We start from the raw sequence: 10836 nt of genomic DNA, 5'->3' as shown, positions 1-10836 counted from the left end.
GTCCTCATGTCATTGCTCCACCTGAGTCACACGGGTCATTGTCTACATTAAAGCTCTTTATAAGACACTGGGAGCAGTCACGGATCCAGCAGGATACCAGCTGACGTGAGTTTATATAAGCAGCATGACTCCTGAGTGGCGCAGTGGTCTAAGGCACTGCATCGCAGTGCTAACTGTGCCACTAGAGATCCTGGTTCGAATCCAGGCTCTGTCACAGCCGGCCACGACCGGGAGACTCATGGGCGGCGCACAATTGGCCCAGCGTCGTCTAGGGTAGGGGAGGGAATGGCCGGCAGGGATGTAGCTCAGTTGATAGAGCATGGCGTTTGCAACGCCAGGGTTGTGGGTTCGATTCCCACGGGGGGCCAGTATAAAAAAAATATGTAATCACTAACTGTAAGTCACTCTGGATAAGAGCGTCTGCTAAATGACTAAAATGTAATGTAAAATGTAAATGGAGGAGGCTTTAGTCTCAGCCTGTTCATGGCTTTACACTGTCATGGTCAGACAGCATTTAGAAAGACAAAGACATGAACAAGCAATGCTTTATCAAGACACAAACAAGCAAAGTTAACATCTACTCTCCAACTCCTGCTTTATGAATGCCTCAGTCAGTCAGACAGCTACTGCATAACACATAACATTTCCCAGTTCTAACATACAAAAATAAATCTTAAATTCATAATTCCAAACAGACGATTTCTGAGTGGCTAGATTATTGTAAGTATCTATAGCCAGCTAAATCTGAATAATCCGTCTAAGTTTGTGTTTGATCTGAGGGTGGATACTGGGTAACAAGGGATTGTCTTTGGGTTGAACTTGATTGTCTCTGGGTGTTGAGGAGAAAGTCTGGTTGAATTCCAGTAGTTGCTGCCTCTCCTCCAGGCATTTTAAACAGTTGGGTCATCGCTGTGCTTTCCCTTTACTCTGTCTTCATCTCTCTGTCCCTTGTTTCATCCTCATGGCCTCTCTCCATCACTCGCTCAAAGGCTTCTCCGTCATGGCGATTTCCTTACTAGCACGTTTGGCTGTGGATAAATAAATAAGACAGTTTAAGTTTACTAAAATAGTTTCCTCATAACCTGTGTGTGTGTGTCTACCTGCTTGGGAGCTCCTGTGTAGGTGTTGAATGTAGAGTAGGCCGAGGAACACAGTGAATCCGATGCAGGATGAGATCATACCAACCAACAGGAAACTATAACTGCCTTTACTGTGGATCAACTGAAGTGAGAAACACATTACACCTACAGTAAACACAGTCTATTCATATAAAGCAGTCACACACACACACACACCCTCCTGTGTTCCTTACCTGTCCTGTGAGAAGCTGCAGCACCATCTCTCCTGTCCCAGCACTGGTCACCAGGACAGTAGTGACACAACCTGAGGGAGGGAGAGGAGACTATCTATATCAACTCAAATACAAGCATTCTTACTGTGTGTGTTTGTACCTTTATAGTTGACCATATCTTCTGTGAGGGCCACCATGCAGGGGAACACACTGCTGATGAAGAGGCCTAACATACACGTTCCCATGAAGATGAACACATGGCTGGAGTACAGGATCAACAGCAGACACTGCACCACTATCACCCCCACCTGAAACACAGAGAGACCAAGAGAAAGAGAGGGAGAGCAGGAGAGAGGTAAGATTATTTATTTTGGCATAGTTATCATATGTCCATGCCCTTCTCACTAAATAAAGTTGTAAGGAGGACATCAGCATATTTACCACCTGTAATCTACCTGTAAATGCTTGGTTTTGCTGTAACATTCTAATGCATATATTTATAACTTTATTTGAATTATTTATTTGAATTCAAACTGGGTTTCGTGCTCTTCACATTGTATGTGTGTGTGTTGTACAAGTGTGCAAAAGACATCCATGCAGCCACCTGACTGTTTTAAAACACACCAATCTCAAATATCTGATCATCTCCAATAATGTCTGTTTCTCAGACGCGTCATCTTAGGCAGTTTCACTTCTCACTTCAACACTCACACGCTACTAGTATGTAAAAACCAAGTGTGTGTCTGTACCAGGCTGACATTGATTAGTCGTTGTTGTGTGTATCTGTATGACAGATATATAGATGCCAGTCTGCCCGTAGTAACAGATGCCCAGAACACACTGGTCAGATAGCCAGCCATCTTGTGAGGCAGAGAGAGTGGAGGAGACACTGCGTAGGTGTAGATGAATCCTGTGTAGGAACCCTGGGTTAAACAAACAACAGGAATTAGTAGGTTGACAGTGAGCAGTCGTGTCTATGTGGGTGTGTGTGTGGCAAAGTTCAGTCTCACAATGATGCCATCGGTGATGAAGAGCACGGCTCCGCCCAGAATGTAAAGGAGGAAGTAGGAGGCGGGGCGATCCTTCACATCACCATAGTTACAGCAGCCAAGCAAACCCCCGCGACCTGGATTTATAGTACAGAATGACATGTTTAGTTCAGGGTTCTTCAACCCCAGGCCTGGACAGCTACAGAGTGTTCAAGCTTTTATTCAAGCCCCGCACTAGTGATGTTTTAGTTGGTGAGAAGTTTGGAGATTGGGCTGTAGTGTCTATGGGGTTCCACCCTGGCAGCTGTTGTGGATATTTTAGGGGGGTCTTACATTGGGTTGGGTGAATGTGTGAGGTGTCTTACCCTGTGAGGTGTGAGGGGACTATTGTTAGACTTACCCTGGGTTGGGTGAGAGGTGTCTTACCCTGGATGTTGTGGTCCTGTTGGTTCTTCTCTGAGTTTTTCTCCTTGTCCAGCAGACGAGGGCTCTGGTTGGAGCAGGGGAACAGCCGCTCACGGTACATCAACAAATACACTGCTAAAGGCACAGGCAGCTAGAGAAAGAACATACACAATTGAAAAAATAAAATACAAAATCTCTCTGTGACTCCCTGGTTACTGTCTATGCAAAAGGGCCATCTTTCTCAGTGATCTCGAGGAAGCTTGCCCTGTGGTACAATCTCCCTTTTGTTTTGTTATTCAAATCAACCAGCCACTACTGCTAACCTGCAGCTACTGTATCAACCACAGCTACAACACCACAATCTAACTGCTAACAAAGTGCTTATACACTTACATTGATAAAAGACATGATCCAGAATGCGTAGGAGATGTTGGTGGTGATGATGCCCTCTGTGTGGAGGTGGTAGTGGTTGGATACGTTGTGCAGGGGGGTTGTCCCTTTGCCTGCCAGGGAGCTGCGAAGGTGATGGAGGTCAGTGGAGGAGTTGGCTGTCATGTTCCCCCCCAGAACACAACTCTCCTCAGACAGGAACGGGTCTGCTACCAGGGGACTCACCAACGCACCGAGCCCTGTGAATAAATGCAGGACCTGAGGAGGAGATGGGAGGGGAGAATCATTTTTGTGCAATTTGTGATTAAAATACCCCTGACCCCTCTCACTTTCTCCTCCCCTCCATCCCTCCTCCTTCCCCCTCCCTTACTCCCTCCTCCCTCCCTCTCTCTCTGACCTGTAGGAACACTGCTGAATCTTTCTGGTAGAGCTTCACCAGCTGCTGGTTGGCGATGGTGTCAATCACCCCCATTGCCGTGCCAGATATTGCCATGGCAACGGCAAGCATCAGCACATGGTGGCATAGTGGGATTATGGCAAAAACCACAGAGATGACAAGACTAGAGACGAAGAGAGCTGAGAGGGCGCAGCGGAGCCTGGAAAGAGGAGGGAGGGGGACAGATATTAGAGCACTCTTTTGGGTAACAGTGGCTTTGGTAAAGAGAGAAATTAAAACAGTTAACAACAATTTATAGCTCCCTCTGTTTAAGGTAATTGAGCCCCCTTGCTGGCCCTCTCGCTCCACTTCCAGTCACATCTGGCCTGCTTAGCTCTCCCCTCTCTGGTCTTAACCCATGGCTAGAGGCAGCTCCAGGTAGGTAGGGTAGCTGAGGGGCTGTTTCTCCAGCTCTACTAGCATGGGCAGTATTGTAGCAGGAATGTCACCTTGACCCAATCCCCATTGATTAGTGCTACGGTCGTATTTACCCTGTTTGTCAGAGTTTATCAGACCCCCTGAGGCACCTAGTGTACAGCGAGCCCCGCCTTATCTCTACCTCCATTCCGCCAACTTCCCACTCCCTCGCTCTGAGCTGGTTTGAGAACTAACATTCCATTAGACTGGGTCCCTAATAAACACGGCAAGTTGCAGATAACACCAGAATACGTCCATCTCTCTTTTTCTCTCTCTCACTCTCCCTACCTCTCAATCTCTCTCTCTTCCCATCGCTCTCACTCTCTCTCCCTTCCTGTTTCTGCCAAGGAGTATCACAGTTTTAAACAAAAGCAAAGCACTTTAAGCCTTGTCTGGTCTGTCAAGTCTGTGGTATAACTGTATATTCTTGACTTGGGCAATTCCACAGCAGCAGACATTTTTTTGTTATCTCAGATTGCTCTGGCAATTCTCACATAGAAACTTAATTGGGAGGAAAGTTGTTTAACATGCTTTTAACGTGTCACAAACCTGTTTTGAGAAAATCATGATGGAATTGGCAATTTTAGGCCCTTTTTAGACCTATACATGCCTCCTGTAAGACCCTATGATCTGTGAACTGTACATGACACAGATAATATGTTGGTGTCATTATACTCCTTATAGTGTTCTCTCAAATATGCAGTATGTCTAGATTCTGATATACACATTTTCACAGTCATTTATTCAACATAAAAAACATTTATATCTCATTGGACAAGGTATGACAACAACCCATGCTTTGGTTTGTTTACCTGGCTGCTGTTACCTTTTTTGCATTTGTCACACAAATCCAATGCAAGTCAATGGTACCTAGATTTGCATTTTCACGCTTCATATCCAAATCATCTCAAGTAACATAATTGAGTTACAAGATACTTTAGGATGATTTGAACACAAAATGCTAATATAGGTACCACTGACTTGCATTGGACTTGCGCCACAAATGCTAAAAAGTTAGCATTTGAAACAGTGGCCAGGTAAACAAAACCAAAGCACAGGTTGCTGTCATACCTTGTCCACAGACTGGTTACAGGGTAAGGAAACCAAAATGTAATTTAATAATTTGGGTGAACTATCCCTTTAACATTGAGGGGGGGTTCTTAAAAAAAAAAGACGAGCAGGAACAGCACCATCTAGGGGTCAGAACCTGGTAATACCAGGATGTAGGATAAGACATAAACCTAACAACTTCAATGACTAATTTCTCTGAACACGGGAAAGAACCATCACCAAATTCACTGGGAATGCATTACATAGGATGAGGAAACAATAGTCCGAGCCGCAGCTCCATACCACTCGTCAAACATAGAGAACTGATAATGTATACTCGTTGTTGGGATTGGCGTGGGGTGTGGGGGGTCCGTGGGTGACTTTTGTCAATTTCTTTGGAATCCTCATGTCTTACTCATTAGCTAGGTTTCCATCCAATTGGCAACAGATTTTCATGCAAATATTCGAAAATCTGCATAAAGAAAATATGCAAATTTTTCCACCCGTGGTGCATTTCCACCAAACTGACTTGTTGCGGATAAAAATTAGTGCGTGATGATGTAGTGCACACAACATTTTATTTTTCGCTTAAGTTTTCAAGTGTTTCCATCACATTTTCAACTCTACCGATAGTTTTGTCACAAATATGTTGCATTAAATAGCAAATGTGCCTTCTCTGGTCTTGGCACGTGCTAGGTATGCTAGTCTACATGATGAGATTATTGTGGATATTTTTATTTGTCAAATGGCAGTCAGGCATCGATCATCATGTCACCAGAATAAGACCCTTGATATTTATTAGAAAGGAGCATCAAGATCACTGTGCACGTTCACCACCCTGTGAAGTTCATCATAACATATTTCATCTGTAGCCTAATAAACTGCTTGGTTTCCAGAGTTGTAGAGGGAGGACCACACACCATATCATTGCGTGACTCCAAGTCTACTTCGATATGATGGTTATTATGTCAATATTTGTGCATAAATGAGTTTTTTTACAGACCCCAAAAGATCCCAGCACCTTGTATAGCGTATTTTGCTTTGTTGACATTTGGAAAGTTTACAGACAAATTTGCATCAGGCCTGTCATGACATTTTTTATCAGACATGTGGTTGGTTGCACAACCTGGTCTCCGAGCATTTCGTATTATTCTGCACTTCTATCTGAGACAATCCATTAAGTATGATACATTACATTTCGTATGTTTTTTTTTTAAATTTATGGCTGTCCATCACCTATTCCGTATGATATGTTACGAATTTGCAAAATGTATGATATATTAGGAATTCTAGCTAGGTGGCTAATGTTAGCTAGCTCGCTAACGTTAGCTAGGCTAGGGGTTAGGAGTTAAGGTTAGGGGAAAGGTTAGCTAAAAGGGTTGAGGTTAGGGGAATGGTTAGCTAAAAGGGTTAAGGTTAGGTGAAAGGTTAGCTAAAAGGGTTAAGGTTAGGTGAAGAGTTAGCTAAATGGTTAGGAGAAGGGTTATCTAACATGTTAAGTAGTTGCAAAGTAGCTAAAAAGTAGTAAGTAGTTGAAAAGTTGCTAAAATGCTAAAGTTGTCCGTGATGAGATTTAAACTCGCTACCTTTGGGTTGCTGGACCTTCATGTTATACGCCTACCCAACCACCCTACTTTTGATTTTGCCTTAAGTAACCATCTGTCTTATGTAACCATACCAAATGTAAGATACTGTATCATACTTAATGCAGTGTCTCGGATTTAGGTACAGAATAATATGAAACCAGGTTGGTACTTTACACACATAAAAATGTTGGATGGAAACCTGGTTATTGAAACGTGCATGTCGTTTTAGTGACGCTGTCAGCTAACCCGACTATGGTCATTGTCATTTCAATTCATGATATACCCATTAGTTCTTGAATAATATTGCTAATATACAGGGGCGCAACTTTGGCTTTAGAAGTGGGGGGACAATCATTATTTTTATTTTTTCTCAGTCAGATAAACACTCCAAACAGCCTATCCGACCGCTCGGAGGCGTCCGCATGGTTCTAAAGCACACCATCGCCTCGTTTTGTATCCCATTCCAATGACAAAACTGGTGGGGACAAAAATGCAATTTCAGAATGTGGGGGGGACATGTGAAATTTGCACCCCTGCTAAAATATGCCTCAAGAGCTTAGCACAACTGTCTTACCCCATATCATAAACCACAATATAAAGCGTTATTACTCCATCCTTTGTTCACAAATAACAGGAACTTAAAGGACACAAATATATAGTTTCAAAACTATAAATGATGTTTAAAACTAGTCTACCATGTGGATGTTATGACTGTCAGTCCTTTGCATCTAGGGCACTGTCAATGAATTAGAAAGGTTACATCTCCTCAATCCCTCAGCTGCACACCAAAACAAGTGGAGGGGCTGCTGTTAATTGCTGTTGCTGAAAAACAAATCCCAGGTTGTAGTTTCAAAATCACTTGAAACTAAATTTACCCCAACCCTGACACACATTGGCCACACCAGTAGCCAGACATCTGACACTCACGTCTTCTTGAAGAGTCCCCCTAGGGCGCTCCCCAGCATGAGGAAGAATTGTTGGGCGAAGAAGACCCAGGTGATCTCCTGCAGAGTGGACTGGGTCTGACACCTCAGGTCCAGGATGGTCGGCCCCAGGAACGCGATACAGAGCCCGAAACTGAAGAACACGCTCCAGTAGGTCAGTGTGTGCCGCCAGTGGCGCTTGAACAAAGCCCAGACCAGATCATCTACAAACATCATCTCGTAGTCGCCGTGACAAGCCCTGGAGCTGTTTAAGAGAGGGAAACCATCTAATTTAATTGAGACGAAGGTTATAAGGAGACCTCGACGTGCACCGACAACAAAACCCCTGAAGTTATTTATAGTTGGCTGGCGAAGTTGGGATGCCTGCATATGGTTGGTAGGTTGAGTTAATAAACTGTTGTTTGCCTCCCAGTCACGTCACACTGATAGACCTGTCAAACTCGCAGTGCCCTCCTCTTTCCCCTGGAGACTGATGTCCATCATTGAACTCAACAGTGCTGCTCGGTAGGAGAGAAGGGCATCTTCCAAGGCTAGATTTTCCTGTTTAGCTATAATCTATGTTATGTGAAGTGCCATTGTCGTTATTTTCCGTGTAATGCATTTTAATGGAGGGTTTTCCATTTTCTGGATCTGTCCATTGAATAGGTCTATTTGGTCTGTGTTGCGCCTCCTGTCGGTCTTCCTCAATCTCATTATGAGCACGAGATTCATGATATTAATAAATAGGTTATGGTCAATATCATACAGCGGATCATGAGTGACAAAATATGGATGATTAGATGTCCAAGGTAGTATGAAAGGCCAGATTTGGAAGTGTGACACCTATTGAACACTTTACATTTTCTTGCTTTCTATTTAATTTCAGTATAAGTACTGAATGAGAGCCGGTCATTGTGCTACAGAGTGATGTAATTTATTCATTTATCAGTTATTTATTATTTGATCACTTTTGGCTTCTTGGCAGTCACAATACATTCAGTTTCTAGTTTTAATAATAGCGCAGTAGACAAATCACACAAAATATTGAATATCACATTTTATACAAAATCTAAATATACTTTATATCTTTTATAAAACATTTAGACATCATCTACAGTCATTTAATACAGTCATGTCTTGTATCATCTGGCATAAAATTCACTGAGAAAGAAGAAAAACATCTCTTAAAGGTCCAATGCAGCAGTTTCTATCTCAATATCAAATCATTTCTGGGTTACAATTAAGTACTTTACTGTGATTGTTGTCAATTAAAATGGTAAAAAAGAAACAAATATCTAAATAACCAGATAGCTTCTTAGCAAAGAGCAATTTCTCAAGCAAGAATTTTGCTAAGACTGTATGGGAGTGGTCTGAGTGAGGGGAAAACTGAAAACTAGCTGTTATTGGCAGAGAGGATTGGAACGCTCTTTCTAATTGGTCTATTAACTTATTTACCGCCGGACAGTAAACAGGTAGTATTTTCAAACAGCTCTTATACTAAAAGGGCATTATCATTTTTTTTTTTTTTTTATGTGACTGCACTGGGCCTTTAAAGTACATATATATTATTTATTTTCATTACAGTACAGTATTTAAAATATCTTAATTTACCACAGCAAAACATATACAGTAGGCTAATACTTCTGCCCCAGAGGTTGCTAAAATAAACAGAGGGGAAGTTTAAATGTGTAACACACAGATCGCCATCTCTCCCAGTGGGTCCCAATGCTTTTGGCTTCCCTTCCTTACCTTATTTCCGTCATGGCCACTGATAGGACTGGATAAGTGTCCACCATATTGCTTTTACCTGTCCGTTTTTTCAGTTTGGTGGTGAGGAAGTAAAGGAGACAAGGAAAGTTAGCTCTATAAGATTATTGGCTTTGTCTCCAGTGTGGGGTAGAGAGAACAGCATCTGAGTAGTCTATAGTGGCTCCCTCTCCTTGTTCCCTTTCCTTCATCAGATGTGAATGTGCTGGACACACAGAGGTGTAAGCAGCTTGATTCCCAGTAGGCTTACCCAAAATTGCTTTTCAGTGACCCTGTCTTTTTATAACAGTTTATATGAATGAGAGGAGAAGAGGAAGCCCCTCAAGACTAGATGCACCCTAGGTTAGGAGAGAGGTAGGTGAGAGGAGGTTAGGTGAGAGGTAGGGGAGAGGACATGAGATGAGGACAGATTAGACAGTGATGTCGTACATGTCCAGATTATTCAGGAAGTAGCCTATATCTGCTCTGGGAGCCAAATGGAATTCCCAAGCCCATTTCCCAGGGGGAGGGAACAAGTGCACACTTCAGAGAGAAGTGGGGGAAATCAGAATTTGTGTTCCAGTGAATGGAAGTGAATAAACCAATTGGAATAGTCGGTTCCAATATGCAATTCCAGGTTCATTATGTAATGGTCTTTGTCTAATCATTCTTCATCTTAATCTAGAGCCAGTCCAGGAACACTCTTCAGATGTGACTTCAGGTTTGTGCAAATAGGAGACTCAGAGATACGATCACTAAACTTGTGTTATTCACTAATGCAAAGTAAATGCCCACAACACATACTGTAGGTTTCTATATATCATATTTTGAAGAAAGAAATCTCTAGCACATTTTACTAAGGCAATTTCAAAAACGTGAGAAATGTACTGTAATACTGATTTTAATGAAATCCCCACTAGGTGAAATCATGGGGTGGTTATGTAGAGGCAGGTTTGTCGGAAATGGACTCTTCCCCAACTGTTCAGATTTAGTTTGGATTTAGAGTTTTGGTCTCAGATGGTGGTTGTGTTGCAAGGTGCTAACTCTGTGTTATTTTATTACAAGGGGACATGAACAGAAGGAGAGGAGGAAGGGAAAGCGAGAAGTGGAGATCAGTGAAACATGCAGAGTGATTGGTTAGCTTGAGTGTCTGCAGGGGACTGAGTGTGAAGGGGATTGGGTAAGAGAATGGGAGATAGTTCCTAGTCAGTCCCCAGAATCATGAGAGTAGAATGCTCATATAGAAGGACCTCGGCTCTAAGCCGTTTGAGGTGCAGTGCTAGTTCATTCTCAGAAACCCTGTCTGTATCCATCCTCTGTTGTGTGGAGGGAGAGGGTTAGATGTGTGTTTGTGTAAATTTAACTTTAACCTTTATTTAACCAGGAAAGACCTTTGAGGTTAGACTGATGTAACCTGGATGTTTGTGTTTGCATTTGTATTTCTGTTTGTATGAGGGATTGGAGTGCGTTTGTCTTCAAAGCCGATTCCTCCTTGAGGCTTTCTCTCCCTGTCTGCACTCCTTCGGCTGGTCTTCCTTTAGAATATGCTCTGCCTTCTGTTCTTCCCCCGACCTGGATTTGGTAAAGAGAACAGGAGGATTAC

General features: G+C 42.8%; 2 protein-coding genes across 2 annotated transcripts in view; both read right to left on the bottom strand.

Annotated features, from left to right (window-relative positions):
• Positions 1-533: 533 nt before the first annotated feature.
• Positions 534-8009, bottom strand: LOC121578543 (major facilitator superfamily domain-containing protein 4A). The gene is made up of 10 exons (XM_041892910.2): positions 7492-8009; positions 3473-3671; positions 3079-3333; positions 2707-2836; positions 2302-2417; positions 2041-2214; positions 1452-1599; positions 1313-1383; positions 1101-1221; positions 534-1028 (listed from the first exon to the last, which is right to left on the bottom strand). Exons 1-10 carry the CDS (start codon positions 7875-7877, stop codon positions 976-978), a joined length of 1653 nt encoding a protein of 550 aa, XP_041748844.1. The 5' UTR covers positions 7878-8009; the 3' UTR covers positions 534-975.
• An 852-nt stretch (positions 8010-8861) lies between these two features.
• LOC121577675 (cyclin-dependent kinase 18) overlaps positions 8862-10836 on the bottom strand; it is a 48316-nt gene continuing 46341 nt past the window's right edge. Inside the window, exon 16 of the mRNA XM_041891445.2 lies at positions 8862-10805. Coding sequence (XP_041747379.1) covers positions 10771-10805 — 35 coding nt within the window. The 3' untranslated portion in view covers positions 8862-10770. The remainder of the gene's footprint in view (positions 10806-10836) is intronic.

This window comes from Coregonus clupeaformis, chromosome 12, assembly GCF_020615455.1.
Source record: "Coregonus clupeaformis isolate EN_2021a chromosome 12, ASM2061545v1, whole genome shotgun sequence".
Taxonomy (NCBI): domain Eukaryota; kingdom Metazoa; phylum Chordata; class Actinopteri; order Salmoniformes; family Salmonidae; genus Coregonus; species Coregonus clupeaformis.
The sequence above is the reverse complement of the archived record's forward strand: the minus strand, read 5'-3'. Positions and strand labels throughout refer to the sequence as shown.